The sequence below is a fragment of the Homarus americanus genome, unplaced genomic scaffold (assembly GCF_018991925.1).
Source record: "Homarus americanus isolate GMGI-L3 unplaced genomic scaffold, GMGI_Hamer_2.0 scaffold31037, whole genome shotgun sequence".
Classification (NCBI taxonomy): domain Eukaryota; kingdom Metazoa; phylum Arthropoda; class Malacostraca; order Decapoda; family Nephropidae; genus Homarus; species Homarus americanus.
In genome coordinates, this window is record NW_024722227.1 from 3,656,349 (window position 1) to 3,677,559 (window position 21,211).

The 21,211-nt window shown below is 42.6% G+C and overlaps 1 protein-coding gene and 1 long non-coding RNA gene across 6 annotated transcripts; both read left to right on the top strand.

Moving 5' to 3' along the window:
* The first annotated feature begins 714 nt into the window (after positions 1–714).
* LOC121862299 (calcium and integrin-binding protein 1-like) lies at positions 715–10,364 on the top strand. Of its 5 annotated transcripts, none has more exons than XM_042360436.1 (6): positions 715–828; positions 3,095–3,354; positions 3,574–3,673; positions 6,956–7,103; positions 7,375–7,484; positions 10,044–10,364. In XM_042360436.1, exons 2-6 carry the CDS (start codon positions 3,269–3,271, stop codon positions 10,149–10,151), a joined length of 552 nt encoding a protein of 183 aa, XP_042216370.1. In that variant the 5' UTR covers positions 715–828; positions 3,095–3,268; the 3' UTR covers positions 10,152–10,364. The 5 variants fall into 5 exon arrangements, with proteins under 5 accessions (XP_042216370.1, XP_042216373.1, XP_042216371.1 ...); XM_042360439.1 differs by having other exon boundaries at positions 3,150–3,354; XM_042360437.1 differs by lacking the exon at positions 715–828 and adding an exon at positions 1,164–1,419.
* Positions 10,365–18,901: 8,537 nt separating this feature from the next.
* Positions 18,902–19,658, top strand: LOC121862301. The gene is made up of 2 exons (XR_006088211.1): positions 18,902–19,016; positions 19,114–19,658. It is a non-coding gene; the product is annotated as an uncharacterized LOC121862301 (long non-coding RNA).
* The last annotated feature ends 1,553 nt before the right edge of the window (positions 19,659–21,211 follow it).

Genomic DNA, 21,211 nt, shown 5'->3' on the forward strand with positions numbered 1-21,211 from the left:
GTCTTGGACATACAGTAGCGAGTAAAGTAACTGCACAAGCCAATTAGTTTAAAGAAAATCTGGTGTCATAATTTTATGAAACCGGTTTGTTGAACCGTTGAGCGTAGTACCGATTTATTGTTATTGTCTCAAGAGAAACAGAACTGCAATACTGAATTGACTTCACTCATGCTTATAATTATGAACTAAATTATGGGTGGTGAAGATTGAATGGGTGCGTGAGTTAGTGAGGGTGAGTGGCCGAGTGTGAGCGAATGAAAGTGAGTGGCTGAGTGTGAGCGACCGAGCGTGAGCAAATGAGAATAAGTGGCTGAGTGTGAGCGAATGAGTGGGGTGGTTGTAAAGAGCTGAACACTTCTATCAGATAACATATATCTTAACTGCGCACGGTTATATCACACGGAGTAATCTTGCCTTTCAGTCCAGGGAATTCTAATCTTTCTTATCAGCAGCGTCACTTACAGTTCTAAACTTATCATTTACTATTAATATACCTCGATAACATTTCAAGTTACTTAATTACTTAAAACTCCCAAATTACTTTTATATTACTTATCAGGTATGAGCGTTTACTAGCGTGTGTGTTTGTGAGTATTTAAAACATGTGATGATGCCTATTGGAATAAAGGTGATAGTTATAAGGAAATTACTACCTTGCATCTGGCTTATCACCACGATTAGATGGGGTTATCAGCGTGATGACACACACTGGCGGGAGACCCAGGTGTATTCTGCCTGGCACAGTGTTGTGGAGTTTTACTTGCCGGAATTAACACTCCTGTCCTCAGCGATAATCTTCCCCAGGTTTACAGGAGAGTTTGTGTAAACGTGAGTTAAGAAGGTGTTTAAAAGCCTCTGTCTCTGGCTTCACCATTAGTTTATTTTAGCTAATGGTATTGGCACCCATGTATCGATTACAATCTTTTTTAAACAGTAAATAAGTGTTCTGTTGATGTGTAGAGATAATTTGTTAGAAATATACTTATTGGTAGTGATATTAAGTAGTTTGGCGGCCATGAAGACGAACAAATGCATAAGGTATCGTAGTGGCGTCACCTAAACCCTCATACTCGCTCCATACTGTAGATAAAAAAAAAAGGCGTGGTGTTGACAACACTGTATGGAGGTCGTCTTGCCACCCCTTGGGTCTACAGGAGAGAATTTTGACCTTATTTGGTTATCTGGAGAGTTATGTGACTGTACTTGTTTACCTGGCTCTCGACATTGAGTGGAAAATCAGAGCACAAAGCAATAAATCGAGATTAAATGCAGCACCAAGTAACTCGACGCCACACCCACACCTGCTGGCCAACGGCACCAGTTAACACCTGCGCCAGTGAATGTTGTGACTGTGTTGTACACGGTATTCGGACGTTTCGGCCCCACAAGTTTGGGCTCCAGACATTTGGACCACGAGCTGTATGTACTGTAGGGTGAACTTTTGGGCCATGGCCCAAAAATTTCCTGAGTGTAAATCATAATCCCCTTAGGCTTAATACCCCTGGGAACTTTCCAGTCCGGAACCTTCAGTTCGGTTAGGTTAAGTTTTAGGAGTTAGGTGAACCCTAGTACTCGCAGGGAGCGTCGCCCCGAGTCAAAATATTTCATAATATTCATCAGAAGGGTCATTGAAAGTGTCGTCCTTGAGGTGTCTAATCTCCATGTGATCCAGAAACAGTTATTTTCCTCCGCCAGAAGATTAAGGGAATCATCGGTGAAAGTATCACAAACAGTATAACAAGACTTGATCACTCCACGGTGTCCGTTTTCTGAAATCCTCCGAACAATTTTCGAAACCTCGTTCACTGCAAGACTAATACGCCTCACTTACTACCTCGGCAAAGAAAATTCCCTTCAAGTTCGTGAGAGTTTTTCTCGCTTGATGTAAATGACACAAGTAGGAACTAGGTTTTCTTTTACAAGGTAATGTACTTTATTAAGTTAGAACAGCAATAAAATGGCAGGTTAAAAAGCGGAGACTTACAGCACACGTAAACAATGTACCTGAGGTTCCAATGCAGCTCAGCTTCACTAAAAGTCACAACAGCAATATTCAATTATTCAGATAGATCATGAGGAGGCTAGGCGGGGACTTGTCTCCACTGTGCAAGTAGACAGGTTCGCACACCATGACGGACAAGACGGACAAGACGTCTGTGTAAGGTAAGTGGAAGGTAGTGTTCCTGGCTGTGAACTGGCTGGTGCCCACTCTAGCGTATTGCCAGATACCCAAAGAATGTTCTATATTACTGAGGGTATATACAAACACTTGTTGTCTTTAAAAGTAGGTTCTATTCTCGTACGGGAGATATATTACAGTAGGACGCAGGAAGCCTGTGGGCACGCCACCAGGACTCGGTCTTGACTACCTCTACATCTATCTATGTATTACTACGCACTGACCTGTACAGATGCCAGCATTCACAAGCTGAATACATAAAGTATAAATGTGATAATTTATATACATAATATGGTGCACAATAAATGGAATATTACATAGAATTAATACATGTTCTGTAATACTTTACTATACATAATTAATAAGAGTAATATAAGAGTAATATAATAATATACAGCTGAAGGTACTACTTTGTGTCCATATATATCATACACCCACCTCATCCGGCGCCAGCACCTCGGTACTATCCAGATAAACCTAACCTACATTAACCTAAGTTCACCCGAACTTACCTTACCTAATTTAAGTCAGAGCCGAATAGAGAGAGTTTGGTCAATTTGGTGATCGAACTTTATTGGCTGAGCCAGTCCTGTGACATACGGGCGCCATATTGGTAATAATATGAGGACCCTTTCATTAATAAGGGTTTCTCCATATAATTTGATCTTAATTATAAAACTGATCATTATGTGGGAGACAACCCGAAAAGACTTCCCACCCGTTGAGTAACAACATGGCGCCTGGTGAGGTTGGCCAAACTCTCTCCATCTAGTGGCAGTCTTTGAAGGTGGCCAAATAATAGTATATTTCAAGAGGCTTCCACAGCTGAAAATATCCATAATTCACCAATTTTTTTGATGACCAATTTTCATGATTTTATCGCAAAGTTCTAATTTAAATGACTTGAAATTTTAGATTGTGCCGCAACTCTCCATGGACACACTGCTGGTTATTTTGTCATCATTTGTAGGAGACAGGAAATTCTGTGGGAATAACCACTCAAACAGGACCCAGCAGTCGTGGGATACGCTCGGAGACACACACAGAGGAACAGACGGGAGGAGCAGGAGAATCGGACAGTGAGGCAGGATGGGCAACAGTAAAAGCTGCTTTTCTGAGGAGGAACTACAGGACTATGAAGACTTGACCTACCTCACGAGGAAGGAAATACTTCTGTAAGTAACTTAGCTTACTAGCCATTCGGGCGGTCTATCCAGCGTGTTAGAACTTGAATGTCCGTCTCATCATTTGTCTACAGTCACTCTCCAAAGTACCTACGGCTATACATCCTGTTTATGATGATTAATCCACAACTTTAAAAAACTAAAGATTTTAACATCACTAGTATCTGGTCCTCGGCTAACATTCCTTCCTTCCTGCGTCACCCTCCACAGGGCATGGAGCAGGTGGATGGAGCTGGTACAGTGTCAGGACTCCAGCAACAAGTCGGCTCGCTACCCCGACAAAGTCATTCACCAGCTGCCAGAACTGAAGGTAAGAGAGAGAGAGAGAGAGAGAGAGAGAGAGAGAGATTTAGATGGCTATCAACGCCAGGGCTAAGTCTCTGGTACTGTGACACTGTGAAGATCTGAGGAAACACTTTGTCGCCACATAACTTGTAATATTAGTGACATTAGTTATCAATGTACTAACTGGGAAGGAGGGCTTTCACTCTAGAGACTTTATTATAACGATATACAGAATAATAGTAAAGGACTCTGTTGCATCTGAAGGCGTGACAGAGTACATGCACCGAGTCATGCCCATGTACTTTTATGTGTACTGTTGGATACTCGTTTAAATGTTTTATTTTAGCTTTACCTAAATCTTATTAGCTCTGTTGGCCGAATTTTTAGGTTGTCAGTTAATTGTATGTCTGCCTTTCCTGACTCAAGGACAAACAAATTCGATTCGCATGTTTCTGGTCGGGCAAACGAGCAACCCCGCACTATAACACACATTAAAAATTCATGGCCACCTTTGTTTTGTTTTTTCTCTGACTTATATAACATATACCCGATTACTCCTTTTTGATAAACGTAAATCTTTACCTAGAAATTTTCAGCTATTGCAGCAGCGTATTGTCAAGCCACTTGTAGCATCAACGAATATGTGTAGGAAGTCCAGAGGTAAACACTAACATAATGATCCTATTAATGATAAGTCCTGATATACTTTTGGGCGTGAGACGTGAGAGCTTACAGTGATGGTCATCCATTCTCTACTTGAAATCTATTTTGTTATGGAGAGATCCGAATCCAGTTACAAGCGACGGTGCATTTCCATTTTAATTTCACTTTTGAGAGCTGAAATGCTATGAATTTCTGAAAGAGTCGCTTTGAGTTAAGGACACAGCTACGGAGTTTCCTGGAAAAAAGTGGAGTAGTGTGGACTGTCAAGCACTGTGACTCAAATTATGTATTTAGTGATCTATACCGCAAAGGTTAAGGTCAAACTCAGAGCAGAACTGAGAAACTTTTTATATATAATTATTTTGATATTTACCATTGATAAGAGACACAAAGTATGTTGGAGGGTCTATGAGAAGCTTTGAATATAATTTTCTCATGCCCGAGTTACTCCATATTCAAGATAAAAATAACCTGAAGGATCTGCTCGCCCAAGCTATCGTTTCCCTTAAACCCGAAATATCTGGAGACCCGAACTTAGGTTGAGTTCTCATGGTCGGCCCCCCCCCCCCCAAAATACAATACTTACTGTGTCCCTGCACTCATTGGATCACCCTGTATCTGCATTTACAGTTTATCACACTGTACCCTCAGTACTTGAATCAGTGTGTTCCTGAATCAAGACCCTGAAGCATCCCACTGTATTTCTGTTTCCCTAAAATATTGTTTATTTATTCATACTGACTTTGTTAGTGGACGAGGCATTTCTATATTTTTTTAAGTTCTATCCAGCATCCCTCTATCTCAGAACCCCTTTATCTCAGTATTCCTCTCTCCCAGCACCTCTTTATCCCTCTACATCTCGGCACCCTTTTATCCCTCTATCTCGGCACCCTTTTATCCCTCTATCTCGGCACCTCTTTATCCCTCTATACCAGCACTTCTTTATCCCTCTATCTCAGCACCCTTTTATCCCTCTATCTGAGCACCCTTTTATCCCTCTATCTCAGCACCCTTGTATCCCTCTATCTCAGCACCCTTTTATCCCTCTATCTCAGCACCCTTTTATCCCTCTATCTCAGCACCCTTTTATCCCTCTATCTCAGCACCCTTTTATCCCTCTATCTCAGCACCCTTTTATCCCTCTATCTCAGCACCCTTTTATCCCTCTATCTCGGCACCCTTTTTATCCCTCTATCTCGGCACCCTTTATCCTCTATCTCAGCACCCCTTTATCTCTATCTCAGCAGCACCCTTTATCCCTCTATCTCTTTTATCCTCTATCTCAGCACTTAACCCTCTATCTCAGCACCTCTTTTTATCCTCTATCTTCAGCACCCTTTATCCCTCTATCTCGGCACCCTTTTTATCCTCTATCTCAGCACCCTTTATCCCTCTATCTCAGCAATCTTTTTATCCCTCTATCGCTTCCTTTATCCTCTATCTCGCCTTTGTATCCTCTATCTACATCCCTCTATCTCCGGCACCCTTTATCCCCTTATCTCAGCACCCTTTATCCCTCTATCTCAGCAATTCCTTTATCCCCTATCTCAGCACCCTTTATCCCTCTATCTCAGTTACCCTTTATCCTCTATCTCGGCACCCTCTATCTCAGCACCCTTTGTCCCTATCTGTGCACCCTTTATCCCCTCAGCACCCTTTCTATCCCTCTATCTCAGCACCCTTTTATCCCTCTATCTCAGCACCCTTTTATCCCTCTATCTCAGCACCCTTTTATCCCTCTATCTCAGCACCCTTTTATCCCTCTATCTCAGCACCCTTTTATCCCTCTATCTCAGCACCCTTTTATCCCTCTATCTCAGCACCCTTTTATCCCTCTATCTCAGCACCCTTTTATCCCTCTATCTCAGCACCCTTTTATCCCTCTATCTCAGCACCCTTTTATCCCTCTATCTCAGCACCCTTTATCATTCGCACTCTTTATCCTCTAGCATCCTCTATCTTCCCTCTATCTCAGCACCCTTTATCCTCTATCTCGGCACCCTTTTATCCCTCTATCTCAGCACCCTTTTATCCCTCTATCTCAGCACCCTTTTATCCCTCTATCTCAGCACCCTTTATCCCTCTAGCCCTTTATCCCTCTATCTCCCTCTATCTCAGCACCCTTTATCCCTCAGCACCCTATCATCCCTCTACCAGCATCTCCCTTTTCCTCCATTCTCAACTCTTTTATCCCTCTATCGGCACCCTTTTATCCTCTATATCTCGCACCCTTTTTATCCCTCTATCTCGGCACTTTTATCCCTCTATCTCGGCTTCTTTATCCCTCTATCTCCTTTTATCCCCTATATCTCAGCACCCTTTTATCCCTCTATATCAGCACCCTTTTATCCCTCTATCTCAGCACCCTTTTATACCTCTATATCTCGGCACCCTTTTATCCCTCTATCTCGGCACCCTTTTATCCCTCCATATCTCGGCACCCTTTTATACCTCTATCTCGGCACCCTTTTATCCCTCTATATCTCGGCACCCTTTTATCCCTCTATCTCAGCCCCCCTTTATCTCAGCTTCCCTCTATCTCAGCCCCCCTTTATCTCAGCTTCCCTCTATCCCAGCACGCTGTAGCTGTATCTTAGCACTTCCATAACACCATGTATTCACGTCTCCTACATGTGTGATGCAGCACAACCCATTCTGTGAGAGAATCACTCGGGTGTTCTCGTCGGAACATGACTCGAGGATGAGCTTCGAAGACTTCCTTGACCTACTGTCTGTGATGAGCGACAAGGCGCCACTCCAGCTCAAGGCCTTCTACGCCTTCCACATCTTCGGTATTATAACTATAATCTATTTGCTGTATATCTAGTGTTTTAGTGAGGTGTGTGGAAGACACGATAATTTTTCTTTGGAGGAGGCTGAAATGTGAAGTGGTTGAAGAGGGATTAGGGAAGTGTTAATTAAGGAAACCACTAAGAGTGGTGCAGTACTGTAGTGGCGAGCAGAGTCACTTATGGTGTTTATAATCTCCCTGTGCTATACCAGGTTTAGCATTGTTTACTTACTGTTATCATTACTAACTGTAGTACAATATGTTTCCGTCAGACTTTAACGAGGACAAGAGTCTGGACCGAGATGACCTCGGGCTGGTGGTGGACAAGCTGACAGGTGATTCGGGTCTCCTGCCTGAGGAGAAGGAGAAGCTCGTGGACAAGGTAAGACGGAAGTCAGAGAGAGGGAGAATACAGTACTAGTAGTTCCTAAATACAGAGTTGCAGCCAAGTAAGTGGGCACTATGTTGCATGATGTGTCCTGTCTCCCTCACTTCGATACCTACAATCGCGCTGGTTTTTACAGGCTATTTCAGTGATAATGGTTTTTAACGCTAGATTTTAACACATTTAAGTATTCATCATAGTCATACCTTACAAAAGTCTATTATCGATGCAAGGTGACAAATGCAAGTACGTATATAATAGCCTTAGTCCAAGCTTGTAAAAATAAACTATGATCAATTTTGCGTCATGTCCACTGAATTATTAACTTTTAACAACCATTATATTGATCTGAATAATTCTGAATGAATTGTGTAAACCGAAAAAGGTCAATTGAACTCGCCATGATTGTTCTATATAGTTGACTTCTTCTGTGATTATATTCGACACACTAAAGGCTTTCACTCTTCATATCATTAATGTCCTGTGCCCGTACATACTGTTCACACCACATATGTAGACTACAGTATACAGCATAGGACAGGCCTCCCGTATAATGCCCACACTAGTTGCGGAACCTGACGCAAAGGAACAAAGAGGAGTGGGTCCTGTAGTACAGTACATTACACATTTGTGGAGATACTGGTAATAATGTTGAGGTTTGGAAACTATATAGGTCCTATGAGTCACATGGCCCACAAATTTTGGACTCGGCATGTTGCAACTCTGTACATTGTAACTCTTGGTATCAGTACAAAATTCCTTTATAGCTACACACCTTGGAGAATTATGAAAGACATAATGGTTCATATTGTGCACCAGGTGTCAGATTCATTCTACAGTAAGCTTAAAACACTGGTACAATCCTCTGTGTTCTCTGATCACAACACCACTATACAGTAACTATTCTATATTAATCTCATGAAACAGACAAAACCTCCCCTGTTCAAGGATCACAACATTGATACAAACACCCGTATCCTAAGCTTATACCATACCCGCGTTAAATCAGTCGTCTGTGTTCTTAGCTCTTAACATTGATAAGATAACCTGTGTAAAAATTATAAAAACTGTAAATTTCCAACGACGTGAGCTCATGACACTGTAGGGTATGACTGTGTAGTGAGCTCATGACATTACAGGGTAATACTGTGTAGTGAGCTCATAACACTGTAGGGTAATACCCTACAGTGTTATGAGCTCACTACACAGTCATACCCTACTAGGGTATGACTGTATAGTGAGCTCATGACATTATAGGATAATACTGTGTAGTGAGCTCATGACACTGTAGGGAATGACTGTGTAGTGAGCTCATGACATTATAGGGTAATACTGTGTAGTGAGCACATGACACTGCAGGGTATGACTGTGTAGTGGGCGCATGACATTATAGGGTATTACTGTGTAGTGAGCTCATAACACTGTAGGGTATTACTGTGTAGTGAACTCATAACACTGTAGGGTATTACTGTGTAGTGAACTCATAACACTGTAGGGTATTACTGTGTAGTGAACTCATAACACTGTAGGGTATTACTGTGTAGTGAACTCATAACACTGTAGGGTATGACTGTGTAGTGAGCTCATAACACTGTAGGGTATGACTGTGTAGTGAGCTCATAACATTGAAGGATATGACTGTGTAGTGAGCTCATAACACTGTAGGGTATGACTGTGTAGTGAGCTCATAACACTGTAGGGTGTGACTGTGTAGTGAGCTCATAACATTGAAGGATATGACTGTGTAGTGAGCTCATAACATTGTAGGGTATGACTGTGTAATGAGCTCATAACATTGAAGGATATGACTGTGTAGTGAGCTCATAACACTGTAGGGTATGACTGTGTAGTGAGCTCATAACACTGTAGGGTATGACTGTGTAATGAGCTCATAACATTGAAGGATATGACTGTGTAGTGAGCTCATAACATTGTAGGGTATGAATGTGTAATGAGCTCATAACATTGAAGGATATGACTGTGTAGTGAGCTCATAACACTGTAGGGTATGACTGTGTAATGAGCTCATAACACTGTAGGGTATGACTGTGTAGTGAGCTCATAACACTGTAGGGTATGACTGTGTAATGAGCTCATAACACTGTAGGGTATGACTGTGTAGTGAGCTCATAACACTGTAGGGTATGACTGTGTAATGAGCTCATAACACTGTAGGGTATGACTGTGTAGTGAGCTCATAACACTGTAGGGTATGACTGTGTAATGAGCTCATAACATTGAAGGATATGACTGTGTAGTGAGCTCATAACACTGTAGGGCATGACTGTGTAGTGAGCTCATAACACTGTAGGGTATGACTGTGTAATGAGCTCATGACACTGTAGGGTATGACTGTGTAATGAGCTCATAACATTGAAGGATATGACTGTAGTGAGCTCATAACACTGTAAGGTATGACTGTGTAGTGAGCTCATGACACTGTGAAGCCTTTCTTTACAACACAATAAGAGAAAATTTTGTGTAAGCCTTCATGAAGTGTTAGGTTATGAGTGTGGGTATGGAAGTTGACTAACCTGCTGTGTCCTCTCGCCGCAGCTACTGGAGGAAACAGACCTGGATGGCGGTGGCATCTCCGAGGAGGAGTTCAAGCACCTACTCACCAAGTGCCCCGACTTCATCCACTCCTTTAGGTTCTCTATTTAACGATAATGTAAGAACGGGATATAAACGTCTACCGAATATAACGTAAAAAAGACGATATATGATTCAAATACTTGTTCATGGAAGTAATTCTTGTGAAGAGAAATTTAAAAAAAAAATCGGAAGCAAGTGAAACTGTAAACTATAATATCTAAAATTCCCTGTCGTGTATGTGGTACTTAATATGTCGCTAAGAGAATTAAACAGTTGAAGATCGCGGCTGGTGTACAGTACCTCGCTCACCATATACACCCATCTTGTATTCTTCTGAGTGGGTTGACTAGGGAAATGATCAGTGATCAAAATTAGTGTTAAAATATTGGCTGAAGTAATTATTCATATATAATAATCATATGCCATAAACCAATTAGTTATGTTAGAAAATTATAACTGCTGAAACAAAATACCCTACTGGAAATAACCATGTGATGGTTTTGTTCAATTCAATTTCAATTGTTTATTCCTTGACAGAGGAAGCGGGATCCTAGTGCTGTCACTAGGTACCCCTGTACAATGACACCAGAAGCATCTGGCAAGTGTGACAAGTATATACAGTATAAATATTATAAAGAGGCTTACTAAGGCCTAAGGAAGGAAGGATATTCCTTTAACACATAATCAATATTATTTACAAAATATCTGGCCAGTATGGGGAGGATCATCGTGTCTCCGTCAGGGGGTCGTGGAGTGGTGGTCCAGCAGGCGTCACGGAGGCGTTGTGTGTGGGGACATCTTAGGAGGCATGCCCAGTACTTGCCAACAGTGCGGGCGGGTCGTGTTGCGTCTCTGTAACAAAGCGTGTTCGGCATCCGGGCCTTCGATGTAGAGCGGCAGAAATTGGACAGTGATTACATAAGTTCGTCAAGATCGTCTTAGTGAGGTGAAAGTGTAAATCGATGTCGGACTTTTCATGCTAGACACGATTGTATTTTTGAAAACTCAATTTCCACCGAGTTGGAGGTACAGCCAGGGTCACAGGCCTATAACCACACAATCACTGCCACATGACAAAGCTTTTATTTTATTTTATTTTTTAGGGTGTTGTGGTCACGGCTGTGATAAAGGCCAACCAGGGAGTGTAGTACTGTGCCTTCAGTTAAATCAGTTCATAGTTGTCATCAGTGAATGCAGAAGAGACTATAATAACTTAAAGTGAATACATATTGGCAATCGAGCTGGTAAGGACAACTGCCAGCCTATTCGTGTCATAGGTGCCACAGAGACTTTAAATTTTATTTTGTTTGTGTGCTTTCTCAAGGACTGAAACTGTGTTTATAATACACCACTCACAGGGAGATACAGTGTACACAGTGATAGTTCATAGTGTCATCAGTGACCGCTGAAGTTGTAAATAACTTAAAGTGAGCGCTCACTAGCAAGCAAGCTGGAAAGGCACCGTGCCAGCTGAAACCAAGTCGTGTCATAGGTGCCACAGAGACTTTAAATTTTATTTTATGTTGATTGTGTGCTTGCTCAAGGACTGAAACTGTGCCTACAATACACCATTCACAGGGAGATACAGTGTACGCAGTCGCAGACGACAACTCCATAGGCAACAGAGAGTAGCTAAGTACTTTTTTCTCTCTTTATTTTCTTTGAAATAGGTGTAGATCTATACACAGTCTGCACCCCCCCCCCCACAACAACAACAACCATGAGTTTGGTATGTGATTACTGCAGGGAGACGTCGGATATGGAGGATGCAGGCCTAACTAATGCAACGTTTAGGAAGTTACTAACTGCCGTAAAGCTTGATGGCTGTTGCTGGTATTGCCCTGGCTGCATAGTCAAGGTGAATGAAGCGATTGCAATCCATAAGGGAACGAGTTCTCTAGGGACGAAAATAGATGAAGCAGGAGCCCTGCTGGTTGACAAACTGGAGCAAGTTGAGAAAGAGATCCTTGCTAAGACTGAGGAAGTAGCTAATAGAATGGAGGTGGTTGCTAAGAGGAGCTATGCGGACGTATTAGGAGGGCCACGGGTGGGGGGGGCGGAGAGTAATGCAGAATCAGTACAGGTTCTACAGCAGATTGGGACTCTGAAAAAGTGTGTCGAAGAAATGAAAATTAACGGACCTACTGTTAGGGGAGAGGAGGAACACCAGGAACGGCTCCAGCGCAGGAACAATGTAATAGTTTTTGGAGTCCCAGAGAGCCAGGCGGAGGGAACTGTGAGTAAGGAAACACACGACAAGGTGCTGTTTCAAAATATTTGCACAGAGGTTCTGAAGATTCCAGCAACCCCTCAGGATGTGAGGAGACTGGGACAAAAGCAGGGGGTTAAGCCTCGCCCCCTCAGGATCACACTAGGGAGTGAGGAGGAAAAATGGCAAGTTATCCGGCAGGCAAAAAACTTAGCAAGGAGCGAGGCATTTCGAGATGTATTTATTCACCCAGACCGCACGGTAATGCAGAGGGAACAGCACAAGAAGCTCCTGCTGGACTTGAAGCAGAAGAGGGAGGAGTCGAGAAGGAACGGGGACAGGTGCACATGGGTTATACTCAGGGGGAGGGTAGTGGAAACAAGTGTGCCGACACAGGGCCAGGGGGCAGCAGTGCACCCTCCACCCACTCAACCCCCCACCCGGGAGGCGGCACCGGCTCAGCCTACCGGACAGGAGGGAACGAGCGCCGTGTAAACAATGAAATTTTTAACCACACCCTGCAAAATACAGTGTACTTAGCAAATGCTGCAGCTTCTGAGAATGTGGGTGGAGCGGGTTTATTACTAAGAGCAGAGACGTTACCGAGAACAAATTCTGGCTTGAATGTCATGTACACTAATACCGACACGTTCCTTGATAAGAGGGAGGAGTTTGAAACACTACTAAGAGTACACCAACCAGATATTGTAGGAGTTGTAGAACTGTTGTACAAGAACAGGAGAATCGACCCAGAGGAATGTGAGTTCAGTATTGCTGGATATGACTCATTTACGAACCTAACTCAAGAATCCTGCAGGAGGGGTGTGGTTATCTACGCTAGGCAAGACCTTAGAGCCAGCCAGGCGAGGGTACAGGGAGAGGATGTCTTTGAAGAGTCCAAGTGGTGTAAAATTAAATTAAAGGGAGGGGACTTACTTATCGTCGGGTGTATCTACAGATCCCCGAACTGTGGCCCACTAAATCAAAGGAACTTAAGAACCTTAATAAACAATGCGGCGATGCTCAACCCCAGCCACCTCCTTATCATGGGGGACTTTAACTATGGCGACATCGACTGGAGAAACGAGTCAACCCCGAATGACTTGAATAATCCTGCTACTCTTTTTGTAGAAACTCTGAGAGATAATTTTCTGTTCCAACATGTGAGAGACCCGACACATTACAGAGGGGAACAAACACCCAAGCCACTTGACCTCATCATAACAAACGAGGAGGGTATGGTGGCCAAACTGGAACACCTTGCCCCAGTTGGCACCAGTCACCATACAGTGTTGTCATTCAGATTTAACTGTTACCTAGTTCAAGATAAGGCCAGGCCAAGGTGCAAATATTACAAGGGAAATTACAATGGGATGAGGGAAGAGATGAGGGGTATCAACTGGCCTGACTTATTAAGGTACAAGAACGCAGACACTACGCTGAATATCATAACTAGTAAAATGACCCATTTGATCGATAAATATATACCCAAGACCAAACCCAGTGCTTCTAGGAATACGAGGGGATCCCTACACATGAACCATGCGGCGGTCGACAAAATTAAGAAGAAAACCCAGAAATTCAAGACGTGGGTTGGGTCAAACGATGAGCAGGACAGGAGGATGTATGCAAGAGCCAGAAACCAAGCAAAGATAGAGTGTAGGAGGGCTGAAAAGGAGTTCCAAAGGCTGGTTGCACGCGAGGTCAAGTCAAACCCAAAGGCGTTTTACCGCTATGCAAAGTCGAAATTGAAAACGCGAGTAGGAGTATCAGACCTGAGGCTTGAAGATGGTAGTTACGCAGATTCTGACCAGGATAAAGCTGAGGCATTGAACAGCTTCTTTTCCTCAGTGTTCACAAGAGAGGATGCAACTAACCTTCCTGCGTTTGAGGACAGACGGTTCGACACAGCACTGACCCACATTGTGTTCACAGAAGAGGGTATTAGAAATAAACTGTCCAGGCTAAAGGTCCATAAGAGTCCTGGACCTGACATGGTGCATCCTAGAGTGCTAAGGGAGCTGTGCAACGAGCTTGCAGAGCCCCTGAAGATTCTGTTTTGTAAATGCCTGGATGAACAAATGGTCCCCAGTGAATGGAAAGTGGCTTATGTGAGTCCTATCTTCAAGAAGGGCGATAGGCACTCCACGAACAACTATAGACCGGTGAGCCTGACCAGCATAATATGTAAAGTACTTGAGAGTATTATCAGAGATGCAGCGATGGAACATCTACTACGAAACAACCTTGTAAAAGATTGCCAACACGGTTTTATGCCGGGGCGCTCTTGCTTGACACAATTGCTCAAGGTATTGGATATTTGGACCCATATTCTAGAACGGGGTGGTAATATCGACAATATTTACCTAGATTTTGCCAAGGCTTTCGACAGTGTACCCCACGAAAGGCTGAAAATCAAACTGGAAGGGTACGGAATTCGGGGAAATGTCCTAGCGTGGATAGAAGACTTTCTACATGACCGCAAGCAATGTGTGGTGATTAATGGCACGAAATCGTCATCTGTACCTGTAACAAGTGGGGTACCGCAGGGTAGTGTATTGGGCCCGCTGTTGTTTGTTTGTTTCATAAATGATATGCCTGACGTTGTACACTCCTCCATACAAATGTTTGCCGATGACGCCAAGTTATTTCGGGAAATTAAGAACCAAGCGGACTGTGAAGAGCTGCAGAAGGACCTCTGTGGGCTCCAGGAATGGTCGAAGGAATGGCTGCTGAGATTCAATGTCACGAAGTGTAAGAGGATGCACCTGGGGCGTACCAACGGTAAGGAGGCGTACCATATGTCCCAACGGGATGAAGAAAATGTACTAGTTGAGACTGTGTGTGAGAAGGACCTAGGTGTGTATGTTGACAATGAGCTGAAGTTCTCGGGCCATTGTGAGAAGAAGGTAAATCAGGCAAATAAATTATTGGGTCTTATAAGAAGGTCGTTCAGATATCTAGACGGTCCGTCCCTCGTGACGATCTTCAGGAGTGAAGTGCTTCCCCATCTGGAGTACTGTCACCCCATCTGGTCCCCGAGATATGCTAGGGACTGTCAGTTGGTTGAAAATGTTCAAAGGAGGGCCACCAAGCTGGTGCCTGCACTTCGGCATCTCAGCTACCCTGCGAGATTGGAGCGCCTGAACTTGCCTAGCTTATACTACAGACGGGCAAGGGGGGACCTAGTTGAGGTTTATAAGCATCTCAGGGGGCACTACTCAGTTGAGTGTCCTTACTTGGAGCTGGCGGACGCTCGCCCCACAAGGGGTCACAGCTCAAGATTGAAGAAGCCGCAAGTCCGGAAAACCGTGAGGGCAAACTTTTTCGGAGTGAGGGTTGTAAACTCTTGGAACAATCTACCAGAAAGTGTTGTGACGGCACCGAGTGTGAGCTCTTTCAAGAGAAGACTTGACCAACACTGGAGCGGGTTCAGGTACATTCAGGAGCCGGTGCATGCCCAGTATTTGCCAACAGTGCGTGACAGAGACGTGACCGATCGCCCGGGCGGCTAGCGAGCCGACCTTTTGGTGAAGAATATAAAGGAAAAGAGTCGTGACCGATCGCCCAAGCGGCTAACAAGCCGATCAGTGGCGAAGAGGATAAAAGTAAAAGTAAAAAGAATATGGGTGCTGCTGTCGGGTCTTCTGCATAACGCACAAGAGCTTTGCTCAGGGGATGGTTTTGTTGGCTACCCTTAGTTAGAAAGGCTTACTGTATATTTTTTTTGTATACCTATACCTTCTATATACTGCACATTGTTTGTATACCTGCACTGTCTATTCACGTTGTTTATATACCTCCACACACTATATACAGTCCCCCTCACTAGTACGTTTACAGGGGCTCGTCATATAAACATCCCACAAATCATTGTCATTATTTGTTTTAATATTGTTTTACTTTGATTTCATAGGATGTTTACTATTGTGAGTTTCCTTCTGTCAAATGTAAACAAACACAGCGCTGCCGCCGCCACTAAACAAAACCTGGCGAGCCCCTATAGATACACTAGTGAAGGGGACTGTACAGTAGCTAAAGCAACTATCTGTGCAGGTGGGGGTCGATATGCTCCGAAATTTTACGTGTGAATAGTGACAGCCCTCATATACCAAAATTTATCGTCCATGGTCTCATATTGTTTCCCACAAAGTATGCACAGATAGTTGTTTTAGCTACTGTACATTGTTGTGCACCTATATTGTCTATGTACAAAATAGTCCAGCACTGTTTATGCATATTGTATACCTACCTGCACTGTTTGTGTACATTGTATGCTTGCACTGTTTGTATACTACACAGTGTTTGTTTACCTGCTCTATCTACTGTATATATGTACACTCCCCCCCAAAAGTATCGGCCCCTTTTCTCATCGATACACTGTGTCACAAAAGACGAATATTTCCGATCACTAATTGTGATTCCTGCATTACATTGGTAGGCCAGCCTTCCGAGTATCTGTGAGGTTGCTAGTTATTATTTCTGGCATTTGTTGTAATTATGGTGAATCACTGTGCTCCATCTTTAGTAGAATAATATAATGATATTAATGTAGCTATGATACTGCCTCGTGTTGTCTGTGTTGTTTCCATAGTGACTGTCAATCCCATGGGAGGACTTGACGACATTGTCTCGTAGTGTTCCGTTGCCAGCACGACTCATGAGATGATACGTTATATTCATAATTGTTATCTCATTAATTGAGGTAAAAATAATATTGAAATGCAGTAAATCATGATATCATTGTAATTGGATATGGCATCATAATACACATGTTATTACTGTATTTGCAAATGAATATAATAACGGATCATAGAGTTTCATATTTCGTCCGAAGCGATTCCATTGTAACCTCGTTTCATGAAAACATATTAACGTTGTATTCCTATTTGGCAACCCATCCCCTGGGGCTGAAATACTATCTAAGGTTCATGAACCAACGGGGTTACTCATGACGTTATTAGTTTTGTATATGGTATCACAATTCATCCTATTTCATTACACAATGTAGAGAATATGTGGTATACTGTAGATATCATAGTGATTATCAGGTGCAAGAAGAAAGAACGAAATTTGCAACTCACAATCTGAAATTAGCAACCGAACCGAGACTGTGGTGTACGTGTTACTGTGTTTATTTCCAAATACATCGGGGCCAGGGGGGGGTCTGATACCTTTGGGAGGGTGAGTGTATAAATTGTGTACTAACGCTGTTTATGTAAATGTTGTGTACCTGCATTATGTACTTTGTGTACCAGCACGGTCTATGTACAGTACGTGGTGAATTAATGGGAATTTATATGACGATTTTACTACATATCTATCTATCTACCTAAGTCTTATACAGAGACCCTGCCTATTCTTAACGAAGGTCCAATCTTTGTTTTCAGGATTAAAAAGAAACAAACTCAGTAATCAGTAAACAAATATATATTTTGGTCTTATGAACATAAGTCGACTCGTGTAGTCTCAGTCTCATAGCTGTCAAGTAAAGTCGTTAGTGGCAGTGTTGTTAATGCTGTAGCCTGTAGTGTTGTTAATGCTGTAGCCTGCAGTGTTGTTAATGCTGTAGCTTGCAGTGTTGTTAATGCTGTAGCTTGCAGTGTTGTTAATGCTGTAGCCTGCAGTGTTGTTAATGCTGTAGCCTGCAGTGTCGTTAATGCTGTAGCTTGCAGTGTTGTTAATGCTGTAGCCTGTAGTGTTGTTAATGCTGTAGCCTGCAGTGTTGTTAATGCTGTAGCCTGTAGTGTTGTTAATGCTGTAGCCTGTAGTGTTGTTAATGCTGTAGCCTGCAGTGTTGTTAATGCTGTAGCTTGCAGTGTTGTTAATGCTGTAGCCTGCAGTGTTGTTAATGCTGTAGCCTGCAGTGTTGTTAATGCTGTAGCCTGTAGTGTTGTTAATGCTGTAGCCTGTAGTGTTGTTAATGCTGTAGCCTGCAGTGTTGTTAATGCTGTAACCTGCTGTAATGCCCTGTAGTGTTGTTAATGCTGTAGCCTGTAGTGTTGTTAATGCTGTAGCCTGCAGTGTTGTTAATGCTGTAACCTGCAGTGCTGTTAATTGTTAATGCTGTAGCCTGCAGTGTGTTAATTAATGCTGTAGCCTGCAGTGTTGTTAATGCTGTAGCCTGCAGTGTTGTTAATGCTGTAGCCTGCTGTACCTGTGTTGTTAATGCCGTAACTTGCAGCCCTGCAGTGTTGTTAATGCTGTAGCCTGCAGTGTTAATGTGCAGCTTGCAGTGTTGTTAGCCTGTAGTGTTGTGTAATGCCTGCAGTGTTGTTAATGATGTAGCCTGCAGCCTGCAGTGTTGTTAATGCTGAAGCTGTAGCCTGCAGTGTTGTTAATGCTGTAGCCAGTGCAGTGTTGTTAATGATGTAGCCTGTAGTGTAGCCTGTTAATGCTGTAGCCTGTAATGATGTAGCCTTGTTGTTAATGCTGTAGCCTGCAGCCTGCAGTGCTGCTAATGCTGTAGCCCGCAGTGCTGTAACTTGCAGTGTTGCGTTAATGCTGTAGCCTGCATGATGCTGTAGCCTGCAGCCTGCAGTGTTGTTAATGCTGTAGCCTGCAGCCTGCAGTGTTGTTAATGCTGAAGCCTGCGTCGTGCAGTGTTGTTGTTAATGCTGTAGCTTGCAGTGTTGTTAATGATGTAGCCTGCAGTGTTGTTAATGCTGTAGCTTGCAGTGTTGTTAATGATGTAGCCTGCAGTGTTGTTAATGATGTAGCCTGCAGTGTTGTAATGTGCAGCACGCTGAAGCCTGTTAATGCTGTGCTGTAGCCTGCAGTGTTGTTAATGCTGTAGCTTGCGTAAAATGATGTAGCCCGTAGGTGTTGTTAATGCTGTAGCCTGCAGTGTTGTTAATGCTGTAGCCTGCAGTGTTGTTAATGCTGTAGCCTGCAGTGTTGTTAATGCTGTAGCCTGCAGTGTTGTTAATGCTGTAGCCTGCAGTGTTGTTAATGTTGTAGCCTGCAGTGTTGTTAATGCTGTAGCCTGCAGTGTTGTTAATGCTGTAGCCTGCAGTGTTGTTAATGTTGTAGCCTGCAGTGTTGTTAATGCTGTAGCGTGCCTAACATTTTTTAATACTGTAATATACAAGACTTTAGTTAAACTCCTGGTGGTTGTGTTACTCACCAACAAACTAACTCTTTGGTGGTAAGAAATAAAATAGTATGGCTTCTGTGATGGTGTGAGAGGATTTTATGTCCATATATATAATATCCTCTCGTGTGTGTATTGAGGACAGCTACACTACATTATCTTATTATTATAATACGTCGTCGTTAGCCTGTTTGATCCTCAACATAATTCACCGTAAGGCTATTTCATGTGTTTAATTTTCAAATTATTATGCAATAAAATTTATGATTTATAAGTCATGTTTTATTGAAATATCTTTGTTCAGGCAATCCAGGAAATTAAAACATCACTCACTCCTAGTAAGACGGGAGGGACCATGAAGTATTAGACAGATTTTTGTCTGCTCCAGCAGAAATCAAACATAGTTTAGTGGACGTTTGATTTGTAATACTGTACAAAGTGCACGGACTGAGAGGAGGCAGAGGCGTATTTTCCGTGAACCTAAAGGTAAGATTTGCCAATTATTTTGTGAAAAATCTTCATATTAATTATAATTTTACAATAATTTAGCTTTGGGTTATTTGCTGCAAGTCTCCTTTCAGGCCATGCGTTTTAGACCAAAAAATATATTTTTTAAGAAAAAATAAGCTGATTTTTTCAGGATCGATTCCCAGTAGAGTCTATAGCAACAGACAATGTCTCCCAGAAATCCTCTTTGTACTTAACTTAGAATTCAAGATGGCGTCCAAGATGGCTGGTATACAGTAAATTGGCACTATCTCAAGAACCAGATGAGATAGAGGTATGGTGTTGATGCCAAGGTAACGATTTTCAACCAAGCTTTATTCACTGGATACTAAAAAAAAAGATGTATAATATCAGCATTGTCTTTACAGTAGATTGATCGCTCTTACTGGAGAAGCGATGGCTACTAAGACGACACTGCTACTATTGCTTACATAATTCGTAAGTTCAACTCATGAAGTATTCAGTTAAATTAATTAGAAGCGGAAATGATACACATAGTAAACCAAGCATGTTCCAGTGCATGCAGAGCGGAGTAGAGAACAGTTAAGTTCAAGTTTTCTGCAGCAACATGCCACCCGACAATAATATTGGTCTCACAACCACGAGATCATGTAGGAAGACTGTCAGGTGTAGGTGCTTGTCCCGTTGGATATTTTACTTTTTTGTATTCTTTGAGTCTAAAGAACGACCAGGAGAGTGTCCTTATTACCACCATACAGGTACAATGAAAGACAAAAGTCGCGTCGTGAAATTTCGTGAAAACTTATGCCGAAGAGCTAAACTTTTGGTGCGCTCTGCCTTGTGGTAGGGGGCTCTCATAATGTTTCACGAGCTATATTTAATCTTCGGACAAAACCGCGACACGACTTTTGTCTCTGATTGTACATCATCCTTGCTACTTACACCAGAATGGAACATGCTCAGGTAGCGATGGGCGTCCTGCGTCATGAAGTTCATGAATCATTATCATCACAGTTTTCTTCCCTTTACAGTATAGCAGAGAAATTTTTAGTACACTGACGCAGAACGAGTGACGATATCCCATGTGCAAGTGATTTCCAATAGACTCCTACTTAACTGACCAGCATGACCAGTGTATGTGCCTATCATTATTTTTTTTACGTTTTATAATAATATGACCCAAAGCTTATCATTTCACTGTCACATTTCTTATGTTGCTTATAAGGTACAGTACTATTTATAAATGGTGTTATTTTCAATTGTCTTTTTACAACATTGAAGTTAATAAGTCTTTGAGCAGGCATTCATTTATTTCAATCTCTCTCTCTTGTACTTTTCTTCTGAAAGAAGCTTCATTAT